At 36.7% G+C, this 26,756-nt stretch overlaps 1 protein-coding gene across 1 annotated transcript; it reads right to left on the bottom strand.

Moving 5' to 3' along the window:
• Positions 1 to 1,224: 1,224 nt before the first annotated feature.
• On the bottom strand, positions 1,225 to 26,205 carry pde6c (phosphodiesterase 6C, cGMP-specific, cone, alpha prime). Its single transcript, NM_200871.1, is given in 22 exon segments — positions 1,225 to 3,134; positions 5,386 to 5,539; positions 5,724 to 5,807; positions 5,902 to 5,976; positions 7,408 to 7,471; positions 7,550 to 7,657; positions 7,734 to 7,834; positions 7,922 to 8,009; positions 8,086 to 8,195; positions 8,277 to 8,384; positions 10,508 to 10,654; positions 10,737 to 10,802; positions 10,887 to 11,030; positions 11,117 to 11,266; positions 14,286 to 14,333; positions 14,478 to 14,544; positions 17,657 to 17,721; positions 17,810 to 17,884; positions 19,567 to 19,707; positions 19,781 to 19,870; positions 21,798 to 21,950; positions 25,627 to 26,205. Coding segments are annotated over 22 exon segments (2,559 nt in total). The 5' UTR covers positions 26,095 to 26,205; the 3' UTR covers positions 1,225 to 3,081.
• Positions 26,206 to 26,756: the final 551 nt, after the last annotated feature.

Below are 26,756 nucleotides of genomic sequence, written 5' to 3'. Positions count from 1 at the left end.
GATGCCTTTTGGCAAATTCCAGGCGGGGAGTGGCTTCCGTCTGGCCACTCCACCATACAGGCCTGATTGGTGGATTGCTGCACAGATGGTTGTCCTTCTGTAAGATTCTCCTCTCTCCACAGAAGAACGCTGGAGCTTAGACAGAGTAATCATTGGGTTATTGATCACCTCCCTGACTAAAGCTCTTCTCTCCTGATCACTCAGCTTAGATGGCCGGCCAGCTCTAGGAAGAGTTCTGGTGGTTCCAAACATCCTCCACTTACGGATGATGGAGGCCGCTGTGCTTGCTGGAACTTTCAGAGCAGCAGAAATGTTTCTGTAACCTTCCCCAGCCTTGTGCCTCAAGACTATTCTGTCTCGAAGGTCTACAGACAATTCCTTTGTCTTCATGCTTGGTTTGTGCTTTGACATGCACTGTCAACCTTGGGACTTTTATAGACAGGTGTATGGCTTTTCAAATCATGTCCAATCAACTAAATTGACCACAGGTGAACTTTAGTTAAGCTGCTGAAACATCTGAAGAATGATCAGCGGAAACAGAATGTACCTGAGCTCAATTTAGAGCTTCACGGCAAAGACTGTGAACACTGATGTACAGGTGATTTTTCAGCTATTTAATTTTTAATAATTTTGCAACAATTTCAAAAACTCTTTTTTCACATTGTCATTATGGCGTATTGTGTGTAGAATGTTGAGGAAATAAATGAATTTAATCCATTTTAAAATAAGGCTGTAACATAAAAAATGTGGAAAAAGTGAAGCGCTAAGCGTCTGCTAAGCGTAAATGAATATCTACTATATATAATGTGCGCTGACCTCTCAAATCTCACAATGTCAGAGTAGAAAGTCAGCTTAGCTAGAGGTGACTGCCAGCCAATCAGCATGCGGAATCAGCCAGATGAGCTCAAGAAGTCTCTTTGTTCAGTCTGGTGCGGCTACGCTTGCATTTCAATATTTCAAAATGACAGATGAGGTGCAGTCTGCCATTATAAATGCTGAACAGTTTGGCTCTATATTGCACTATCCTCAGAAAGAGAGAAGTCATTCGTCTCGGCTGTCAGCCAATTACCTGAGCCTCTTTACCTGGGGATGATCCAGCTTTATTAGGTAATCCACTCCATGATAGAAAAGTCATGAGGGGTTCCTGACATGCCCTTTCAGCAACCTGTGGTCACCGAGACCTCGAACTAACAGCAGATGTGGTCAAAGATTACTCCAGACAGCTCCGTTTCAATGTGTTTATTCGTTCACATGACATCCTTTACAGTATCTTATATGCATAATCAGTAAATAAGAGGATCGGATTGCACGCTCACTTCATATGATGCAGTACATGGAGTTATTCACGAGCCTAACAATGTGCGCAAACCATAAACCTGAGATGAGATTGACTCACTTTTGGCCTCTGGCTGACCTGGATTTAGAGGGTTTGACATTTACGTTTAGTTCCAGAGGAGTTATTTAAACAGCCGTGGGCCTGGTTATTGGATTAAAGGCCTTAACTGATTTACCAACAAGCGTATGTTGCATAATATTTGATGTATATTTGCTAAATCTTCACATTGGTTGTTTATATATACACGTTTGTGTTTGGTCAAATCAGCGATTAAGCAAGGAATGACCTATTTTGGATATCAGCATGCAGCTATCTGAAATAAACAGTTCTTTCACTAGTTCAAACACCGCTGTCATCAGATTCTCTAAACATCCCAACAAAAAGAGAGAGACTTTAACCTTAAAAAGGGTGATATCTAGAGGCTTCAGTAGTCTGCTTTAAATAAGCATGGTATTTAAAGATTAAAACAGAGTGAATCTCAGGAGCTGCTCCCCCCATCAAACTCACTTCAAATCTCCTTATAGGTTTACACATCTCCAAGTACTGACCGTTCCCTCTCGCCTTGTCACGGCATAACATGCACTGGATTTAAATATTCCCTGACCTCCGTAGAATACCGCTTCAAAATAGTATCAACGTTTGGTTTAAGCAAATACCTCTATATTATCAATTGATATTCTATGTGCGCTCAATTTTATACGTTTGATAATACATTATGGTTGAAAACTATGCGTGATGCTTATCATTAAATGGTTAAACAACAAAAAACATCTGGTCATAAATGTTCTGGAACGCTCTTGACACAGAATTAGCCGTATCGCAGCTTTTTTTTAAAGAACAAAACAGTAGAAAAGACATCCTGTATCGCAGCAGTCTAAAAACAATTGCAAATGCAACAAGTCGTTAACACCGCAAGTTAGGAGAAATTGAGTGCCGTTTTCTCTTTTGAAGAGTTAGCGTGAGCCACAGCTTCTCAAAACTCTTGTTCAAATGAGCTGAACCTTCATCCCAAAACAAAGCAATGGAAATGCCTTCAAATATAGGTAACTTCAAGGTGAAGTGTGCCATTTCATTTGATGTTGAAATGCCTCCATTCAAGCAGGCCTAACCGTAGTTAATCGAAGTGTAGAATAATTGAATAGCAATTGTTTTGGCGGCACATAAATGGCACACTGCACCTTTAAGTGCGTTTGCCAAACAACAAATCGATCTGGAAGCTTCGATGATTCGTTTACAGAGAAGCTAAATACAATGTGATTCTGAAGTCATTGAAGATTTAAGCTATTTATTCGTTTTTCCAATAAATTAGTAACCGTTCCGGAAGTTATTCAGCATATTGCTCTAATTCTTAATGTTTTTTGCTGTCATTGAACTGCCAAACACAAAGTAAGCTCTGAACTACAGCGCATTAATCATTTGTGTAGTGTTTCGGCCACCGTTGTGTGGCAAATGTGGTGCTTCCTCCAGCGAAGGTTGATGTTACAGCGATTAGGAGCAAGCATGAAATTGTCCATGTGGTGACGATTAGCTCTGGCGCCCCCATCAGAAAGTGAATCTGACAGGTACAGTTCTTCCATTTCTGGTCAAAGCCTACATGTTCACTTGATGAAGGTAATTCCGAGGAAATGAGACGGAGAGAATGAGAAAGCTGGCGAAAACGTAGTGATCCTAGGAGCATGTTTCAGCTTCCTCTATGCGTTTTCCAGCTGGCCCAGACTCCTCTGTGGCTTTCAATTTCTGGTGGTTTAAAAGATGGTGCAGGTTTTGGACTTTCCTCCCTCTCCTCCTTCCTCACCTCCTGTTTCAGTAAAGAAAAGAAAGTATAGGTCAGTCTAGCGTTTTTGTCATGATTAAATCATCAATTTGCCAGAATGAACTGTCCTACATGCACCACTACACTATAGGGTATATGCGGGAGTGTGCTAAATGACTTTTAATTTGTCAGTGACCTGGGTTAAGTGCTTCCGGTGAACTGTAAGCCTTTGCAAAATCTGCGCATTTAAGGTCTGCTTTCTTAAAAAATCAGAGATCTCCACTGCCTGACTGATTTCTGATATAAAGTGGGTCTCAGATTGTACAAGAAACACCTTGCCATTTCTTTAAAATATGAGCATTTATTTTACCCCAGTATGTTCAATGGAGCTTCTGCGCTAGCCTGCCGATCCTGACGGGACGTATGCGAGTTGACGGCTTTTTGTCTCGTTTTACGCTTGAGCAACTAAATGAAAGCCAAAGTCTGTTACTGATTGTATTTTAATTACAATACAGCATCAATGCTGTAAAAGGAACCGTATAAAATGGAAAAAAGTCTGTTCACCGGAAGTTTATCAATATGGGAAGAAGCACTTGCTGTGCATATATCCTATTCGATTGTTAAGTGGTGACGTGTTTGTGACGTATGTATACTGTTTCCGGGTCCAAGCCGGACCTGGATTTAGCCCAAAACTAGACTAGTCGTCAAATAAACAGAAATGAATGACCACACATATAAAGTCTGTCTAATTTGTCTATTTGACGACTAGTCTAGTTTTGGGCTATTCTTAGATGTCTATTAGATTTTCACTGACAGCCCTTGTTTTAGCCAAGCTGTCTATGATAAGATGTCTATTAGTTTTCTATTAAACCTATAATAGTTTGCTGGGTTCTCACTCAGGGCTGTCTATGCTAATGAGGAAGAGATCATGAAGGGCCCTATCATACACCCGGCGCAAGGCGCGGCGCGGCGCAATAGTCTTTTGGTAGTTTCAGCTTGGCGCAAGAGTCGTTTTGAGGCGTTGCGCCACGATGTTTAAACAGCAAATGCATTAGCGCTCATATGTGCGCCCATAGGCGTTCTGGTCTAAAAAGGGAGGCGTTCTGAGGCGGACCGCTGGCGCGTTGCTATTTTGAGAAACTATAATAGATTTTTCATTAGACCAAAACAAACCCGGTCTAAACTCTGGCGCAAAGTTGCGCCTCGCTTACGCACTGCTTAATACACACAAGAGAGCAATAGGCAAATATCTTTACATATAAAAAAATGTAATTATTAAGGATATATATAGTATATAATAAGAATAGATATAGGCTATGAATATAAAGGATTAAAATATTACAAAACATTATTTTCTAGCCTACATAAATATGAAAAATCCCTGCTTTTATGTCTTCTTCATTTCGGGAGGCTTTTTCAGTTCATTCATAACAATTTGCTTTTGTCTAATGTTATTATTATTAGCAGTATTATTTATTATATCCATATTTATATTTGTTTTATTAAAAACAAGCTTAGATTTGCCCACCTGTCAGGTTTTAGACCATATGGGGCACAACATGCGTTTTAGGATATAACTCAGGTTTTTGAGCACACTTCGTTATTGTTGTTCATTTATTCGTTTGCTGGAAATTAGAACTGAATTTAGAAATAGTTTTAAAACGAATTTTTGCGCTTAACAAACGGAATTAATTATTTATAGACTAATTGATGTCTGTGCGTAAAGGTTTCCCTATCCAAGAGCGAAAGTGAAAGTGATCCATTATCTCTCATTCTCACGCAGTAGATGCTCTGTTTAACAGTTTTCTGTTAAAAAAAACTGTTAACTGTTAACTGTTTGCTAGTGAAATGCTCAGTTTTTCCACTTAGACTTACTTTACGTCATGTAAATAGCGAATGCGCTTATGGCGTGACGCAGCTGCCTCTTAAAGGGAATGGGAGATGAGACTCTAATTGGTTTATTCTCAAAACACACCTATAACTCATTATAGAAAATAAACTCAACCCTTTTAGACCATGTGCCACGGCGCAAAGCAGATTTTCCCGTCCTTAAATTAGCAAAAATGCGTTCTGACTCGCCCTGAAAGCGTTTGCGCCCTGCAGTTTGCGCTCTGCGCTTAGACCGTCAAAATAGAGCCCTATGTGTGATTTAAAAAATAACAATTCATTAATTTTTTTCCATTAGTGGCTGGTTAAATTCACACATTGTTGCCACACAACTGTGTTTAAACTACTAATGAAGAGATTTTTGGAAAGTTGGTCCCTTGTAAATTGTCCTGTAATGTTTCCTACGCACCCTTTTTAGCCTGCTCCTCTTCTAGTCTCTTTTTCTCATTGGCTATAGCGTCTATTTTTGCTTGGTAAATATCGGCCAGTTCCTTCCAGTGGACTCTGTTGTTGTTCAAGCCATCAAACATGGGAGTGATTTCTTTGTGGAACCTAGAAAATTCCTGTGTGGGGAAAAAAAAGAGGTCTGTTACTGCAAGCATTCACAAGCCCATCTGTAATTGCCGATCCATCATTCCCTGAGCTGACATTCCAGAAGAGGCCATTATGGACAGACGCCTAGTTTTTCGCTTACACAGATGTCGGGATTGTGCAAAAACAAATGTGATTTCAACTTGACAGATTTACCTTGTACACGAACGAGCACACAAAGTCAATGAAACCGCACTGCATCTTCGGAAGTTCATCTGATTTGTTTCTGTCCATCATGGGCTGGGGAAAGATTCATCAGATAGAGAATCAATCAGTCACTGCTTTTTCCACAGTCTCAAGCTAAAAGCAAAAACTCTGGTCTACACAAACTCACAATGGGTTGTTGGTCTAGCACAGTCCTCTCCAAGTCTCCCTGTTCCCAGAATTCAGCTGCCACCATGAGAGCCACCTACAGAAAAGAGCAACGTTAGTTCAAATAAGTATGCCATGAGCTGGATTTTTTTAAAAGTAATTTTGGAGCATCACATGAGAAATAAGTGATGGGAAGGCCAGATTTCTAAAAAAAAAATACCTTATATCACAGATAAACGTTTTTACGCTTGCGACAAAGGGTTAATGTGAATGATGGGAGATGGAGGCTGAATAAACTCTGACATAGTGAACAAAGTCTAATCAGCAGTTTCCAATATGCTTGCTGTGTTTACTGCTGGTTGCGAGGTTACCAATACTAGAGTCAGCCTATGGAGGATGAAACCCGCAAAAACAATAAATAAATATGCAAAAATATAAATAAATAAGTAAATAAATCCATAAATTCCAGCATAAATAAATATATAATTAAAAGTTCGGGCAGGTAAATAATTAAATAAATTACAGGAATATTGGGGCCCTTTCAAACGTTGATTCATTCTTGAACGTAGTTACTTATTTACTTTTCCTCAGCTCAACATGCTAATGAGAGGGTCTCTGTCAATCATCAGAAGCCAGTCAAAAAAACCGAATGCAATTTTTTTCTACCGATCAACAAATAATGGCATAAAGATGGCCATTTGATGATGGACATACACGCTCATTAGCATGTTGAGATGAGAAAAAGTAAATACGCAACTCATGAGTTTAGCATTTTCCTAATCCCCCAACATTAGTGTAATTTATTTAATTATTTACCTGCCTGCACTATTAATTATTTAGATATTTATTTATGCAGGAATTTGTGGATTTTAAAATACATTTATTTATGTATTTGCATAGTTATTTATTATTTTATTCATGCAGGAATTTATACTTTTATTTACCCATTTTTTTATATTATTTTTGTATTTATGTATTCATAGTTTTTGCAGGTTTTGTTCTCCACATCAGCCACTCAACTACAACTTTAAAGGTCCTGTGAAGTGCTTTGAGATGTAATGTTTAATGTATTCTCAATCAAAACACACAGAGAGGGCGGGACATAGTGTAGCTCCTCCTCTTTTTAAAGAACAGCCAACAGTGTTTTTGTTTTATCGCTGCTCTGCATCAAATCTGAGGCGTCTTGAAGTGGGCGGGGTATGTCAGATACTAGAGAGCATTTGATTGGTCATAAGATGTGATGAGAAACTGAAGTATGAGGTGACATGAATAAAACTGATGATCTATATAGGCGGACGTGACATGCTTTACATGTTTAAATCAGTTTTATATCTTTTAAATGTGAATTGTGTCACTGTTTTGATGCACACTAGCTTATAGATATCCTAAAAACTAACCATACAGATACTAACATCTAAAAAACTTTATTTTAATTTCATGGGAGCTTTAAGGAAATGCACCTAATTTAATTGCAAACTCGGCTATTGATTGGACAATCCTGAATATGAATAAACAAAGCTGTGCCTACTTTGCTCTGGACTTCCCATGGCTTGGTAATGGCAGACAAGTCACATCCGGTCATCATCATTGCCCTGTGTAAATTCAAACATCACATCTTTGCATCATGACTTTAACATGTTAATTAGTATCCAAAGAGAAATAACACTTACATGATGATTTCCTTCCTGATGGGATTGTTGGCCACATGGGCGACCATCTCCTCCTCCTTAGTCATAGGTTCGGTGGCGTCAACGATCTTCTGGAACATTGTCCTTTTTCTGGGTTGAAGAAAACGAGACCATCATCAGTATGATGCATTCGGGAGCGGTTCTACAAGACCAGACAAAAACTTACTTGAAATACAAAGCCAGGTCAGTCGCAATGATGCAGACATCATGCAAATGCTGGACCGTCTCGAACTGGCGTTTCTGCAGACTTTGAAAGATGTTAACGTTCTGTATGAAAAGAGAAGCCAAAGACAGCATTGGGTTAGTTCCTGTGTTAAACTGTGGAAGACTTTGTGCTTGGTGAAGCTAGCACACCTCTTCAGCCATCAGATTCTTGCTGTATTGAAGATGGTGCCTTTCCAGGATGGAGGAGCCGTGAAGCTTGGCCAGAGGTGATGCGCTCCTGCATTGGAAACAGACTGTGAGCTTAATGCCTTCCATGCTTTATTTGAAAAAAACAGACATATATTCTGACTGACTTTGTCTGGTAGAGATTGTTGGTACCCCTGTGGTCAATATCATGACAGAATGCAGCCGCTACCATCGCGAAGGCATCAAGATCTGTGTAGTATCTTCTCAGCTTTCCGGTCTGTTGGACAAGCAAGTGATGATCAATACTGTGATGTTTTCGGTAGTAGACAAGCATCTGATGCACGCACCAAAGACTCACCTGCAGAAGACAGAACATGGTCTGGCCCACGTTGAAGCCATGCCTCCAGTTATGGTAGGTGATGTCTCTGTAGCCCTTACGCACCGTGTACATCCATCTGGTCAGGACCTGGTGTAAGAGTCATGCATTTGATGCTGTAATGCTATGTAAATTTCGATTAAAATGAAAATGTTATGAGCTATAATGTAATGTAATGTGTGTATTTATATAGCGCATTTATTGTTTATACGCCCAAAGCGCTTCACAATCATGAGGGGGCGTCTCTGCACACCAACACCAGTGTGCAGCATCCACTTGGATGATGTGACGGCAGCCACAGGACAACAGCGCCAGTGCGCTCACCACACACCAGCTATTGGTGGAGTGGAGAGACAGTGATAGAGCCAATTCGGTAGATGGGGATGATTGGGAGGCTATGATTATAAGGGCCGATAGAGGGACTTTGGCCAAGACACCGGGGTTACACCCCTGCTCTTTCACGAGAAGTGCCATGGGATTTTTAATGACCACAGAGAGTCAGGACCTCGGTTTAACGTCTTATCTGAAAGACGGCGCCCACTGACAGTGTAGTGTCCCCTTCACTTTCACTGGGGCATTAGCACTCACATAGACCACAGGTTGAGCGCCCCCTGCTGGCCTCACTAACACCACTTCTAACAGCAACCTAGTTTTCCCTAGTGGTCTCCCTAGAAATATACACTAGATATCGCATAGTGACCCTGAGCATGCGTCAATACCGCCGCCACATTGGTACAGTGCTCCCAGGACAAATGTCAACCGCACTAGTCAAGACAGTGTTATTACGTGAAGATCCGGGACTTTAACGCTGTCTACGGGTGTAGTAACGAGCAAAAAAAGAAAACAAAGCACAAAGGAAGAACATTTCATAGGTAATATTAAGTTTTTTTCTGTTTTTGTATGTTCTGAACTTTTGTGCTAATCAGGTAACGTTATTGATGATAACAGTCACTTACTGCATTCACCATGAGGCAAAGCAGCTCCAACTCGCACTAAACACTCGGCTTATGCTAGTTTTGTTGAATAAAATCAGCAAACAATGCAAAAGAAATATGACAACGAGATGCTGTGGTGCCAGAAACTTGTATTATTGTCGGCTAACGTTAGTGAAAGAGTCGTTCGGGGGATTCATTCCCAAAGAAGCGCTCCCTCCGTCAGTATGAGAAGTGAAAGCAGGAGAGGAGCTGTGTTTCAGGACATGATTAGATTAAATTTAACAGGGAGGGTGAATAGTACATTTCTGTACACACAAACACAAGCTTTTTTGTCAGGAATGCCCGTGCGGTCACTGATCTATCAATGTAGAAAAGTGATGTAAAATTATAATTTTAGTAATTAGAAAAAAAAATTACATACTAACATCCAGGAAAACTCCCGATCATAGATATATGTGTATATGTGTATATCTCTGGCTTTGGATGGCCACAGTCTTCCACTGTACATTGGTCCCACATTCATTTCAAAGGAGCGCTACCCTGTAGCAAGATGGCGGCGCTATTGACGCATTCCGTCCAATAGACAACAATAGGCCAGGCGACATCTAATGTATATATCTATGAGTGGTCTCCCATCCAGGTACTGACCAGGCTCAGCCCTGCTTAGCTTCAGTAGAGTGATATGGCTTTAAGTTTTTTTAAAGTGGACGTTTGATTTCCACTACATTTTGTGTAGAGTGACCATTGTATGTCTTATAATTGCATGTAATTTATAAGAAAATATAACTAATAGAAGTATAAATAATACTAGAATAAAATGAACTGAAATTAAATTCCTTCGAAGTTAGGAGTAAAAAGTACCCTTACTCTAAAATTTTCTAACAAAGCAACACAAGACAGCATAAATATAAATATGTTTTCAGGCTAAAGTAAATTTATTTGACTTAGAATAAAACACTGATCACTTTTATGCTCTAAAAGTTAATCTAAGTGTACATCTTCAGGTTTATCAACAAAATTGATAGGCCTAGATATGGAGCAGCTTCAGGTATCATAAGTCTTTTGTGGTAAATCATCTTTAAAGTTACGTTTGAGTCATAAAACTGTGTGTATTTAGCCTTTCACACACTCAACGATATATTAAGAATCTTAAAATGGCAAATATCTTCTCTGGGATCTAAACCCATGAGGGGGCACACTTGTTTTCAAATAAGTGATGTAACATCGAATGAAAAGCTTGCTTGCTCAAAGTCTAGTGTGTTGATGCGGACGTCTCACCTCTGCTGGCACCTTGAACTTCTCCACCACTCCCAGTTCAAAGAAGCAGCGAATGCCGCACTTGATGAGATCGGTTTCAGTCAGAGGGAAGTCACTGAAACTAAATTCTAGCAGATCGACATCTTTGGCCTCTGGAATGTTGGCTCTCTGTGTGTTAAAATAAAAGTGGATTTAGTAAATCATCCTTTTTAATAATCAGTCTCGTGTTCACTCTGAAATCTGGTCGTACCAAGAGTTTGTACATTTCTTTCTGATCGCAGTCTTCCGGGTTCTGGTCAAACTTCTCCTTTGTGTTCTAATGAGACACATAAAATGTTTAGTCAATGTTATAAAACAAGACTGGACTTTTTTTCTGACAGGAAAAAGCTCATCATCTAACCAGAATCTGCTGGACTTCAGCCGGAGTGGCTTTGGTCTGATACATGACCATTTCTTCTGCAATTTCTTTCCTCCACTCCATCCGGTTCAGTTTGTCATATGTGTCGCAGTTCAGTACGGACCATCCCAGGAACTGTGTTAGAGCCTGAAATAAAGTTCAATGAAACAGAAAGTAAAGTCGCAGCACATGATACTAAGAGTCAAAGCTGTTGTGAGCGTGTGGCCACTCACTTCAGTAATCTGTTCATCCTGCTCTTCGAATGGCTTGCCGTCTTTTCGATTGAAGAAAGTGGCCACACCGACAATTTCTTCTTTCTTGTTGACAATGGGAAGGGAGAGAACGTTTTTGATCACGAAGCCAGTCTCGTCCACAGCTTCTTTCTGAAAAGTTGCACAAGACAGTGTGATGATTAGAAGAATGGTTACAGTCACCTCGATCATAGCACGTTTTCTCTTTTGGTAACACATTAGTTCAAATTATACTGAAGTGCCAATTCTCACTATTAACTAGTGGCTTATTACCTGCCTGTTATTAAGATATTGGCTGTTTCAAGAGTTCACACTTAGCTGATGATTGATTATAAAGCTTGTTTGGCATGCTGTTCCGGGAGAGAGCCCTGAGCTTATAAGATCCTCGAGCTCTGGGCTCCCTCCCGTTGCAGGATGAGAGGGGAGTTTGAGCTCAGGTAGATCTCCCCCATTGCTTATTGTAGATAAGTGTTATATATGGATGCGGAAAAGAGGTGTACTCAGAGCTTGGCTAAAGATATTTTGGGTTAATTGTTTAGAGTGCTTGTTTTTGAACTGTGGGAGGAAACCGGAGGACCCAGGGAAAACCCACGTAAGCACGGGAAGAACGAGCAAAATTCTGCACAGAAATGTCGCCTGGTTTAGAAGGGAATTAAACCAGGGGCATTTTTGCTGTGAGGCAACAGTGCTAATCAATGGCCACCGTGTCGTCCGTTTAAAAGAAGGGAAGGCAGGGTTGGGTGGGTGGGGGGTTGGGGGTTTCAAGACGAAGATATTGAGATGAGAAAACTGGTTATTTATAGTGAGTTACGAATCGTCTGATAGGATAATTAGTCATGAGCTCAGGCCCGGATTGGCTAATCGGGAGGACCGGGAGAATCCCAGGTGGGCCGGTCCGTTTTTTGGCCACGAGGGCCGTTGTCCCTAGCTCCAGAACCTGTTGCTCTCAGCAGTCACACTTTTTAAATTTATTTACTTGACCACAGCCTTTTTATTCATTATTTTACCGCAACTCTATCACTATTCAACACACAGTTGTTGTGGTCCAGCAGTTAGCACGTTAGGTTACGACGCCACGGACCTGGGTTCGATCCTCGTTAGAGTAATAACTTGTTTTCATTTGTATTGTTAAGACATATAATACTGTTTGGGTTGTAACAGTAAAGCAGCTGTTTTCTCAAAAAAAGACGTGATAGTGTCATTAGAAATGACCTTATTTTAATATAGTCAGTCGTGAACTGAGGTGGGCCGGTCTGAGGCTTGAAACTCCAGGGCTGAAAAGGAGTCCCACTCCGGCCCTGCATGAGCTAATGCTGGAACAGCAGTGAACACCCAGGCAAAAAAAAGTGCACTAAAATGCACTTTATATAAGTATACTTAGTACACTTTTCAGTAATGGACTAAAAGTGATCTATTTTCACACACTAATTTTGTACTTAATGTACTAAAAGATAATATTAAGTATATGTTCAGTTAAACTTAATACCATCTAAGTGTACTCAAATGTGCTATTTTGAGACACCATGAAATTGAACTAAAATGTGCGTTTAACATACTATAACTGTATTTTAATATATATATATATATATATATATATATATATATATATATATATATATATATATATATATATATATATATATATATATATATTTAGTTACAACTAGAAATACACTTGCACCCTACTTTTAAACATTTAAATATATGTATGACTAATTTAAAGTATGATAGTAATATATTAAAAGAATATACAAATTGTAAAAAAAAAAAAAAAAGTGTACTTAATACTGTATTAAAAGTATTTTGGGAAAATGTACTTCTACTACAATACATTACTAATAGATTTTTTATATATTAACTTATTTTAAACTTAGGATTAGTATGTAAACAGTGTACTAAAAATCAACTGATGGTTAAAGCATTTAAAGCACACTTTTAAAAAACACACTAATAAAACTCTTGGATGTTTTTACTGTAGTGTACTTTATTGTGGTACACTAAAAATGTATTTAAGTATTACTGGTATTTAGTATACTTTTGTCAAGTGTGCTAAAGTCCTACTGAAGTATAAACATACTTTTAATTAGTATATTTATAGTGTAAAACCATCAAACTTTTATTTAGCACAAAAAATAGCAATGTACTCAAAATGTATTTGCGGGTATTTAAGTGTATTTTAATTGCTTTTAATTATATATTTTTTCACCAGGGCAATCATAAGCACGTGATCCTCTCGAAATGTGTTTATAAATAAACTTCACTTATTTGTACACATTCACTGAAAAAATGCTTTTCCTGAAGTTTTTGTCTTGTTTCTACTCCAAATTTATAACAATTCTTAAATCAAGAAGCATTTTCTAGACAAGTAAACAGTATTGTCTTCTTTTGAGAAATAATTAGTCAAAATTACGTGAGTTTTTTTTTTCTTAAAGCAAGCAAAATAATCTGCTAATGGAGTAAGCAAAAAATAAACAAGATTATTTTTCTCCAATTTGCATTTAGTTAATGGTTTCTCAGTAGTGAGAATAGTACCTTAAAGGGACAGTTCACCTAAAAATGAAACTTCTGTTATCATTTACTCTTCTCTCAATTGTTCCAAACCTATTTGGCTTTCAATCTTCTGTTCTTCCCAACTGAGGATATTTAGAAAAAATCTGGAAACCTGTAATCATTGACTTCCATAGTATTTCAAAGTTTACAGTCAATGTTTACAGGTTTCCAGCAGCCTGATCTCACGAGAAAACGTAAGTATTTTATGTTTTGGCAGTTTAGTGGCTAATTCGTACGAATTCGTACGAGTTCAGTCATAAGAAAATGTAAGATTTTAAAAAGGAGGCGTGGCACCTAAACCTAACCGTCATTGGGGGATACGCAAATCGTACTAAAATGTATGAATTAGATCGTACAAATTTGTACGAATTAGCCACTAAATAAGAAAGTTACGAATTGCCGTGAGATTGTGTTGGTTTCCAGCTATCCTCAAAATATCGTCAACAAAAGAAACACTTCAGGGTGTATAACTCATGAGAACGTCTTCACTTTTGAGTACTACTCTTAAACTATCCCTCATTTTTAATGTTACAGGTTTGTGTCTATTTCAGGAATAATATGAGCTCTGAGCGGGATTTAATCCTGGGTTGTTTTACGGTACCTGGAATGTGAAGTATTCATCAGCAGCAACATTCATCATGTTACAGATCTGCAGAAGAAGAGAAATAAAACAAGATTTCTCCAAGTCAGCTTTGGCAGGAGTATAATGCGGTTGTTTAGACCACTACATGGCCCTTTTTACTTGGGTTAAGTGGTCGTATAACATGGGAAAGCGTTTAATGCATGGACTTACAAAGCCGTTTTCAGCAACATAGCTGGGCAGTCCACTAACCAGTGCCCAGTGGTCTGCAGGAGGGTTCCTGGAGGAATGAAAGTTTAATTGTGAAATATTATGTTACATTTGCAGAAGCTTGTAGACAAAAACACTCCCATATGTGCATGTTGAGCACACATTTCGAAATCAGTTTCCACAAACCACACCCGTCACTAAACTTCATGATTCAGCTCATTATAATCTAAAGGATAATGCACTCTAACAATCATGGGTTATTAATCTCAACCTCAAAATGCATAACCTGATCATGCACAACCAAAATCCATGCTGATAACACCAAGTTGTTTAAAAGAAACTTTGGTGTTGTGTGTTTTTGGCTCTATTGTTAATTATTCATTCATCCATTTTCTTTTCGGCTTAGTCCCCTTATTAATCCAGGTTTGCCACAGCGGAATGAACCGCCAACTTATCCAGCACGTTTATACGCAGCAGACGCCCTCCCAGCCACAACCCATCCCTGGAAAACATCTACACACACTCATTCACACACATTCACTACGGACAATTTAGCTTACCCAATTCACCTGTACCGCATGTCTTTGGACTGTGGGGGAATATTGTTAATTATAATAATGTAAATAACTATATGTATTCATTTAGCTGACTCTTTTTATTCTTACAACTGACAATAAAAGAGCACCTCAAATCACCAGAGAGTAGCATTATGTAAATGCCATGACAAGGGTTAGTTAGTTTAGAAGTTTGTTGTCATTATTAATATTATTATTGAGTCCTTATAACAAAGTGTATGGAGGAAAGTGTCTGGTGTGTATGGAGAGGAAAGAGTGTGTTTCCTGTCAAGCCCACTCTCCTGTCTGAAGCACAATTGTTTAAGGGAACTTTCAAAGGAAATTTGGATAGATTTAAAACAGGTTGAAGACAAGGATGGCCAACCAAAAACTGGGTTAAATGACGGGTTAATACAACCCGAGTTTGGATAAACAATTGACAAACCCATTCACTAGGTTAAAGTAGGTTAATAAATTGAATTGAAATGTTTGGGGTGCATGAATGAATGTTCAGCTTATTAAATGTCTTCTAGCAGCACCAATATGTGTGTAGCACATTTAGAGCAAATGACACACATCTCTTCAACAGTAACACTGTTTTCAAACACGATTATTTGTAATATCAGTGGAAAGTCAATGTCAGATTAACAAAAAGTGTAAAATATCAGTAAAGCCAATTATTGGTTGATCTCTGTATATCTGTTTCAGGATTTGTCCACAGCCCTGTAGAAGTCAGATACTTACCAAAAATGAAGGCATACTATAATGTGTGGCAGAGTATATTATACATAACTGCATATATTATGCATATTATTTTCTTTATTTTTATAAAATGTGATCCTGGAGCACAAAAACTAGTCATAAGTGTGGATTTATAGAGATTGAGATCTTCTGAAAGCTGAATAAATAATCATTCCATTGATGTACACTTTGTAAGACAGCTGAGATATGACTATTTACAAATCTGCAATCTGGCGGTTCAAAAAAACTAATACTGATCAAAATGCCTATTAAGCTGTCTGAATAAAGTGCTTAGCATTGCACCTTACGAATCAAAAGTTGAGGTTTTTATATATTTATATATATATTTTTGGGAAATTAACTAAATGTTTTCATGAAACATGATCTCTAATTAATATTAGAGTTACTTTTGTCATTAACATTGCCTAATTTTGACCCATACAATATTTTTAAATATATATATATATATATATATATATATATATATATATATATATATATATATATATATATATATATATATATATATATATATATATATATATATACATACACATATATATATATATATATATATATATATATATATATATATATATATATACAGTTGAAGTCAGAAATATTAGCCCCCTTCGATTTTTTTTCTTCTTTTTAAAATATTTTCCAAATATTTTTTCTTCTGGAGAAAGTCTTATTTGTTTTATTTCGGCGAGAATAAAAGCAGTTTTGAATTTTTCATGAACCATTTTAGGGACAAAATTATTAGCCCCTTTAAGCTATATTTTTTCTCGATAATCTACAGAACAAACCACTGTTATACAATAACTTGCCTAATTACCCTAACCTGCCTAGTTAACTTAATTAACCTATTTAAGCCTTTAAATGTCTCTTTAGGCTGTATAGAAGTGTCTTGATAAATATCTAGTAAAATATTATATACAGGCATCAGGGCAAAGATAAAATCAATCTGTTATTAGAAATGTGTTATTAAAATTATTATGTTTAGAAACGTGTTAAAAAAAAATCTCTCCGTTAAACAGAAATTGGGGATAAAATAAACAAGTGGTCTAATAATTTAGGGGGGTTAATAATTCTGACTTTGACTATATATATATATATATATATATATATATATATATATATATATATATATATATATATATATATATATGAGCAATATTACATCAGTAGCAGTGCGATATGGCTGTATATCGGCACTGGTGGGAGGCGTGCGTTGTTAGTGCCCCCACCAGTGCCGATATACAGCCATATCGCACTGCTATGAGTGTGATATTGCGTTTATACAACAGTTTGACGGCATAATTGTGTATAAAAAACTAAATCAAACATGGAGAGTCTCAAAAACCCTTTTGTATGAGGAACTACTTTCTTCCAACTTGGATTTAATTCATAAGCTGACAGTTAAACAGCTGAGCAAGCATCTTTTAAAGATTCTAACGACACTTTAGATCTGTAGTGTCTGCTTTTTGCTGGCTGTATGTAGGCGGAGTAATACACAAAGGGTGCTGATATTACTTAAATATATCACGGCTATCAGCCAATCAGATTCGAGAACCAGACAGAACTGTTTTATATATATATATATATATATATATATATATATATATATATATATATATATATATATGTATATATATATATATATGTAGTTTTTTTAACCTTTATCATGATAGGACAGTAGAGATTTTAGACACGAAAGCCTTGTATACAGAGAGAGGGAAAGGATCGGCAAAGAACCTCGAACTAGGCTATTGGCAACAACCCATACACTTTATTTTGGCTATTTCTAAAAATATACTGGTGCAACATAATATATGCAGTTCATTATTACAAATGAGCAAATAATGTTCGTAAAAACCCCCTTACGGTATAACTTTGATCTCTTCTTTGCCTTCCAGCAGATAATCAATGATCTTGTAGAAGATGATCTCCTGTTAGATTAAAAACAACAACAAAAACAAAGTGTTATGATATAGTGGACAGTTTTATTTTTTGACTGAAGTGAACAGAAATTGTTACCCTGCCATCAGGAGTCTTCGGGCCTTTATACGGCTCCACGTCTCCCAGTTTAATCGGCCACTCGTCGTAGAACTCCTGAACACATAAAGTAAGGTCAAATGTTATTATAAGTTGATGAATCAATGCGCAGATGGAGGACGAGGGCTGCACGATATTGGAGGAATCGAACATTGGGATAATTAGCCATTCTGCAATACACATTGCGATATGAATACAATTTCACCAGAGGATGTGAATATCCCTATTTGGAAAGAATTAATCATTTTAGACTGATTGAGCTGGCCCAGTTGGCGTTTCTGTGTGGAGTTTGCATGTTCTCCCTGCGTTTGCGTGGGTTTCCTCCGGGTACTCCGGTTTCTCCCACAGTCCAAAGACATGCGGTACAGGTGAATTGGGTAGGCTAAAATGTCCGTAGTGAGTTTGTTTATGTGTGGATGTGTCCCAGAGATGGGTTGCGGCTGGAAGGGCACCCGCTGCATAAAAACTTGCTGGATAAGTTGGCGGTTCATTCCGCTGTGGCGACCCCGGATTAATAAAGGGACTAAGCCGACAAGAAAATGAATGAATATGTGTGTGAATGAGTGTGTATGGATGTTTCCCAGTGATCAGTTGCAGCTGGAAGGGCTTCCGCTGCGTAAAACATATGCTAGATAAATTGGTGGTTCATTTCGCTGTGGCGACCCCTGATTGTTAAAGGGACTAAGCCATGAGAAAATGAATGAATTGCTATTAATTTAACAAATAGTAGAATTTCTCATACCTGAATGCTTTCAAAATCATTATACCGTCACGGGCCTCAAAAACATACGAAAATTAGACTTAACATAGCAAACACTCAAATAAAAGACGTTTGTTGGTTGTTCAAACAACTTATTTAAAATGAGCTGAAAATAATATATTTTTGATGTTTTGTTCGGGACAACTTAAATGTTTTATGTTCATAACATCATTAAAGACCCTACTCATCTAGGACACAAACTTTTTGCACTACTCCCATCAGGGAAAGGCAATTAAGACCTGCACAAACAGGCTAAAGGACAGCTTCTTCCCCAGAGCTGTAGCCTGTGCCACCCCTCCTCTTCATACACATTCACCAACAGTCACCCTCCCTCACTCCCTATCTTCCTGATGTTCTGCTGCTATTGCACAGACACTTTATGGATATTAATGTTTGCACTCATTTGCCATAATGTAAATACTGTGACTGTACATCTAGTATATTTTATCTTACATCTTATATTTTAGTATTATGTACTATTAGTACTATTGTTTGTTTTTCTCTTTTTATATTGCTGCTGGTCTCTGTGAGTTCCCAAACAAATTTCGTTGTATAACTACAATGACAATAAAGGTTCTTATTCTTATTATTCAGTCCACTTCAATTCGTAGAATCAATTAAGCTATCTTAATCAATTTGTGTTGGGACAACATTTATCACAGTGTATCGTGAGACGTGACCAGGGTTTATTTAGTGTTTAAAATGCAAATCCAATTAGATCCACTTTATTTGGTAAACAAAGCAAGTCTCTTATAATATATCTACTAAAAGACAGAAAATATGACTGTACAAACTGCATTGTACACAAATCAGACGAACATTTTCGTCTAAAAAAAGATTTACACACATTTACTCGAGTAAATAAACAGAATTAATGATGGGCTAAAAATCTGTGCGCAGATTCTGTGTGGGCCTAGATGTGACTACTGCAAGTAATATTCCAATATATTGTGCAGCCCTATGTAGGATTGTCACAAACCTTCTCTTTGGTCATGTCCAGCAGGCCGCACGAGTACCTTTCGCACTGAAGGTAAGTTCTGACGGTGTACAGAGCCTTGTGAAACTGACGCTCGATGTCCGTCAGCTCTTCAAACACTTTGCTCGCAGACCACAGAAGAACCTGCACCAGTGGTTTACAGTCAAACTCAGCTTTGTATTGCATTATTAAGAGATGATGTGGTCTGTGTGGTTACCTGGCTTCTTCTGGATTCCACATTATACATGTAATTGGTGTAATGCTGCAGGGCGATGACTGTGGCAAATATGATGTACTTGCTGAATACCTGAAAAACATTCGCAACACATTTACTAAATGGTGAATAATGTCTGCTTACAGCTGAAGTCAGAATTATTAGCCCCCCTTTGAATTTTTTTCTCTTTTAAATATTTCCCAAATGATGTTTACCAGAACAAGGAAATTTTCACAGTATGTATAATAATATTTTTTTTTTCTGAAGAAAGTCTTATTTGTTTTATTTCAGCTAGAATGAAAGCAGTTTTACATTTTTTAAACACCATTTTAAGGTCAAAATTATTAGCACCTTTAAGCTATATATTTTTTCGATAGTCTACAGAACAAACCACCGTTAAACAATAACTTGCCTAATTACCCTAACCTGCCTAGTTAACCTAATTAACCTAGATAAGCCTTTAAATGTCACTTTAAGCTGTATAGAAGTGTCTTCAAAAATATCTAGTCAAATATTATTGACTGTCATCATGGCAAAGATAAAATAAATCAGTTATTAGAAATGAGTTATTAAAACTATTATGTTTAGAAATGTGTTGAAAACATCTTCTCTCCGTTAAACAGAAATTTTTGGAAAATAAACAAGGGAGGCTAATAATTCTGACTTTAAAGCGATAGTTTAACGCAAACTGACAATTTACCCGCTATTTACTTAAATGGTTCCAAATCTTTATGAGTTTCGTTATTCTGTTGATACTATTGAAGGTAATGGTTACCAGTTTCCAACTTTCTTCAAAATGTCTTCGTTTGTGTTCATCAGAAAAAAGAAACTCAAACAATTAAGCTTTTAAATAACAGTTTTGTGTGAATTATCCCTTTAAATTAAGTACATATGATGAAGAAACTAATAAAACACTAATAAAAGGATGCACTCAAGATAACGAATGCTCGGGTGCCAGATTTTGTAAAGTTTGTTCATCAAACAGTATCAGATTTTTACCCTGTCTTACAGCATATTAAAAATAGTATTTACTGTATACACCAGGCGGGCTTAACCCTGTTCCTGGAGATCTACCTTTGTACAGATTTCAGCTTCAACCCTTATCAAACACACATAATTTAATTAATTAGGACTGAACAGCACTTGATCAATACAGGCAGGTGTGTTTGATATGGGCTGCAACTGAAATGGTATACACTATATTATTATATAAGTACAATTATAAAATATTGCTGAATACAAATTCATTTATTTTACAGGTGAAGACAGAATTATTAGCCCCCCTTTAAATTTTATTTTCTTTTTTAAATATTTTCTAAATGATGTTTAACAGAGCAAGGAAATTTTCACAGTATGTCTGATAATATTTTTTCTTCTGGAGAAAGTTTTATTTGTTTTATTTCGGCCAGAATAAAAGCAGTTTTTAATTTTCTAAAAAACATTTTTTGGACAAAATTATTTGCCCCTTTGAGCAATTTATTTTTCGATAGTCTACAGAACAAACCATCGTTATACAAAAACTTGCCTAATTACCCTAACCTGCCTAGCTAACCTAATTAACATTATTAAGGTTTTAAATGTCACTTTAAGCTGTATAGAAGTGTCTTAAAAAAATCTCTAATCAGAAATTATTTATTGTCATCATGTCAAAGATAAAATAAATCAGTTATTAGAAATGAGTTATTAAAACTATTATGTTTAGAAATGTGCTGAAAAAATCTTCTCTATGTAAAACAGAAATCGGGAATAAAATTAAACACAACACAACTTGTAATCTTTTTCTTATTTACTATTTTTCATATTGTGATTTTTGCTGTATTTAATAAATAAAACAGGGTGAGTTTGAAATAATCTTCCCTCCGGTTAAACAAATTTGGGAAAAAAATAAACAGGGGGGCTAATAATTCTGACTTCAACTGTATATAAAAACACACACTTCACTATTGGTATTCATATATGTAACAAGATTTTGATGCTATTTTGACCACTGAAGTAGAAAATGGAAATCTTCTATACTCACATCTTCATCTTCTTTGGAGAATTCGTTTGCTCCGACCTTGTTTATTGCCATGACCACACCGAGTGGGTCTTTTCCCTGCATGAGTGGAGCGGCCATCATGTTTTTAGTGGTGTATCCCGTCTGCTTGTCCACAAAATCACTGAACCTGGGATTCTATAGAGAAACACATGTGTTGAGAACAGAAACACTGACTTAAATATAGGTTGGTCACATAATCCAATACATCTGGAGTTAAAATGAAATAAACACAAATTTCCATTGTGCTGCTTCTTCATTCGTTGTCCTTTTAAATGGTTGAAAGGTGTAACACTGATTGATGTACATTAATAATTCTAAAAAAGGAGAATGTAGCATATAAATAATATTATTAATACATATGTCTAGACTTCAGATCATTACTCACTCAAAAAAAACTTGCTTGTTCAAACTACTTATTTACAACGTAATTGTTTTATCCACTTAAATTCAATCCACTTAATGTTTTGTAAAAATAATTAAATTAACTTAATTGACTTGAACTGGAACACCATGAAGGAATTGTGTGGAATCCAGCATTTTACAGTGCTGGTTGCAATATTTTAAAGCAAGTATTGCTAGTAAATTTATAGGCCAAATTGACCATAGGCTGCAGATATACTGATATTGATCTATTTCTAGAAGTCATTTGGATTTGTTCTCTTGTCACTGAGACTAATTCTACCTAAATTTACACTTCTGTTATGCAAGGAAGGTTAATACTTTTAACCCTGTCTCGAATGCTTAAGCTGAGCTTGCATCGGTGTGCCATGATTAAACACCTCTCTGATATATTTAGAAAAAGAAAAGATCTTTCATTATATTCCCTTTCATATTATTTTGACACAGTAGAAAATGTGTAAATCTGCTTAATGTCAAATATGTTTCATGTTGCTAAGTGAAGAGTTTTTTTTAGCTGTTTATAATAAAGTTCATTTAACATGAGCACAACTTTTTCTGAAAGCTTTCAGATTTGAAATATTATAAGTAAAAGACTGGTCACACTTTATTTTGATGGTCTGTTTGTTGAATTTAGGTTTCATTGCATCTACATGCCAACTAATTCTCATTAGATTATAAGTAGACTGTTAGGTTGGGGTTAGTGTAAGTTGATATATACTTGCAAAGTTTATTATAGTCAGTTAAATTTCTGTTGAAGGAGCAGTATCAGCAGATATTAAGCAGACAGTCTATTAATACTCAAATGGACCATCAAAATCAAGTGTTACCAAAAGTCTTTAATATTATAAAACCTTCGCCAGTTTTGCTCATTTAAAAAGCATAAGAATTTTCTATTCCTTTTTCATAAATTTCATAATTACTTATGAGTAAACAAATGCTGATTTATGCTTGATCAATCTACATTTGACTACAAAAGAATCCAACTTTGCCTGTCAAATAATACCAGCCTGCAGGAGTTGTACTGGAATACAGAAAGTAAGCTGCTTTTCTGCATGGGGTCGACTGACCTCCATCACGCACGACTGAAAAAAAACATGTAATCCTTTGTCAAGCAAATTGTGGACCTTCACAGACCTGCCTAAGACTACTAAGAAGCTGTTGTGCTTTTAACTTGCTGTGTCTTTTTATAAATGGAGGTGTTTAAAGCATATTAGAGAACACTATAAACAGCAAAAACACAGGAGCGCTTTCTTCTGGATCTAAAATCACTTTCACTCTTGTTTTCAGTCAGTATTTTGACTAGTGTGAAATCAGCCTTTTAGACATCGCTACACTGAGAACATCATGATTAGCAGACAAAACATGGGTGGTGTTGTATTTTGGTGTCTGCAAATAGGATTTTTATATCTATAAAATGTCTTAAATGAAAATCAATAGTCAAAACAGATTTGTGTAAAAAAAAAATTCTTAATATAAGTGATAAATAATTAAAAACTTGACAAATGAATAAAACCCTGTGGTTTTAGGAATAGCAGCAAAGTATAGAGTTTTAAAGAGACATTTAATGAGTATTTTGGGTTTGCACTGTGATCCTGAACCTCTCAAGGCTCAAGTTGTTTTTACATGCAGGTTTTATTTTTATTTGCTATGTATTTTTTTTTTTTTACCAATTTTTGAACATGTTTTGACTATCTGAGAGTAAAAACTACATTTTTTGCCAATTTTGCACAGTTAAAAAATAGAGTTTGAGATGTTTCATCGGCTGCAAAACAGTTGCAGGATGACACTGTATGTCTGTAACAAAATATAAAACATTTAAAGTATTTTAAATAGCCATGTAAGAGCTAAAATATGCTGTCCATGTATGCCACTAAGCCCTACACTCTCAGAAATAAAGGTACTCATGCTGTCTCTAGGTTGGTACCTTTTTAAAAGGTACAAATTTGTACCTACAAGCTCCATATTAATGCCTTATTAATAAAAAGGGTATATATTAGTACCTAAAAAGTACAAATATGCTCCTTTTAAATTTTTTAGGTACTAATATCTAATTTTAAGGTACCAATATGGACCCTTTAAGTACAAATGTGTACCTTTTGAAAATGTACCACCCCAGTGACAGCTTGCATACCTTTATTTCTGAGTGCAGGAGGTTAGATAATGTTGTTTATTGAGTCGTCAAATTTTTCTTGTTGACAATAAATTTTTGTTTTATAAATTACTGTTAAAGTGATTACATTTTTTTTTTCTTTATATCATAGTAGGCATTTTTTGCATTCTCAAGAAAAAAATCAAGACAAAAAAGGGCAGCCATTCAATCATTTTCATCCGACTTAGTCCCTGATTTATCAGGGGTCGCTAATAAATATATAACAATTGTGCAATTAACATTGTGCATTGCTTTAGACGTCTTTAACACTCACCAATTAGGCATTTAGGTCCCACTTTCCATTAAGTGTCCTTAACTACTATGTACTTGCATCAAAAAATAAAAACAATGTACTTACTGTGTTTATAATGTATTTGAGAACACCTGTGGTGCTTTTGAGTTGGGATAGAGGTTGGGTTATGGACAGGTTTGGTGGCATGGGTGGGTTAAGGTGTAAGGAATGGTCAACAGTGTATTTACAAATGTAACTACAAAAGTTAATAACAGATGTAATTACATACATGCATTTAATCAAGCATAAGTACACAGTAAATACATGTATTTACACAACAAGTACATTGTAACAAAGTATTAATTCCTGTATAACTATATATTAGTTAAGGCCACTTAATATAAAGTGGGACCGGCATTTAAAAACACTGATTAATATTGCACTCAAAACGACATTTAACAAATACATTGCTATATGCTATTCTGAAAACCGTCTAGCTCTAGTGGACGGACATAAAGAACAGATTGGGTTTTTTATTCAAAAATAAATTGAGATCATTTTTTTCACCCCAATGTAAGTTGCTTCAAGTTATGTGGCTATTCAAAAATTAGCCTCAATCCTTGAATTCTGTAAAAAGATGACCAATTTCTTTGGATAAATTGTTTCTAACACCACACTAAGCAATTATTCTGTTTTAATGATGAACAGAAAGGTCAACCATACAGTTAAGACGCCTGTTAATGTTAATTGTTGAAATTACTTGCACTATATATTGATTCACTCTAGTTTAGTTTAAAATTAATTCTTTCATAAATTTCAACATTTTTAAAAGTAACACTGATTATTGATTCATATTAGATAATTTTTTTGGCTTGAATAAAATCATTTAACAGCCAATCAGAATCCATCCTGAGTGTTTAAAGCATCGGGCAATAGAATTGCAGCGTGTGCTTAGCATGGCCAACACTGTCGTCTTGTGTTAGTTATCGTTATAGTCATCATTGCTGGTGTGCAGACGGGCCTTCACTCACCTGTTTGACATCTGGAACATTGGCTGGTTTTTTGGTGGTCACTATTTGGCCAACTATGCCAGTGTCAGTGGGGAACACAATCTCAGACTGCGGGTTTACCAGGTTGGCCTCGTATTTGGACGTAGGAGTGACATCGAAAAGACATGTGGCGAGCTCAGGGATGCCGTTTCTGGCGCGAGATATAAAATAGCTGCAGCGGTCGGCGTTGACCAGCAAACATATCCTCTGCAGGACCTTGTGCATGGCCTTCTCCATGACAGGCTGTGAATGCATGTCTTGGATCATGTCAAAGAGGATGGCGGCTTCCTGCACTTGCGTGACATCCTTGAACGAAGCTGGATCCTTGATGTCCAGCTTCTCCTCGAACGCGGCGGCGATCACCTCGCATCGCACCTTCTTGTCAAAATACTCTTTGGCGAACTGGGGGTTATTCTCCAAGTACTTCTCCACGCTATCCTTGTCTGCCATGTTTGAAGTGTGTTTCTCTGCCTGGTCCTCTCACAGATTCATTACTTGTAGGCTGTCGGGATGAAAAGTGAAGCTCTCAGTGGCCTCCTCCTTCAGACAGGCTCATCGTCCTCCGACAGGCTGCAGAGAATAGTGGCTTACAGGCTGAAGGGATCAAAGTGGCCGCTAATGAAAGTGACGTCATGACATTAAACCCCTAAGCTTTCTTAACCTGCAAATCCCCACCCTGATCATTTTATGGCAGACAATCCAATCAGAGCTGCTGTTTTCTCCTGAAGAGGAGTCGCGCAGAGAAAGTGTCGCTATATGACATAATATTTGTCACATCGGCCTGTTGATTAGACAGTGGTGTTTCTGATCTAATATACTGAGGCGTCAAGGCCCAGAATGAGCACAAGGGACAGTCTTGCATGGTTTCAACATGTAAGAAAATGAGATTAGATGCAGCTAATGCGATAGAAAAGTTACAGGTTAAAAACATTGGATTGCTTTTTGATTTAAAACATTTTATTTTATGTATTGATTCAAATATAATTTGCTGCCTTATATTTTTTTTGGTTGCATCAGGTTTACCTTATACATGTAATGTAAACTTACATAATTTTTAAAGAAAACATTAAGTCGAATTGCTCAAACTTATAAAAATGTATTTCTCTGGCTTT

The sequence above is a fragment of the Danio rerio genome, chromosome 12 (genome assembly GCF_052040795.2).
Source record: "Danio rerio strain M-AB ecotype USA chromosome 12, GRCz13ab, whole genome shotgun sequence".
Classification (NCBI taxonomy): Eukaryota; Metazoa; Chordata; class Actinopteri; order Cypriniformes; family Danionidae; genus Danio; species Danio rerio.
The sequence above is the reverse complement of the archived record's forward strand: the minus strand, read 5'-3'. Positions and strand labels throughout refer to the sequence as shown.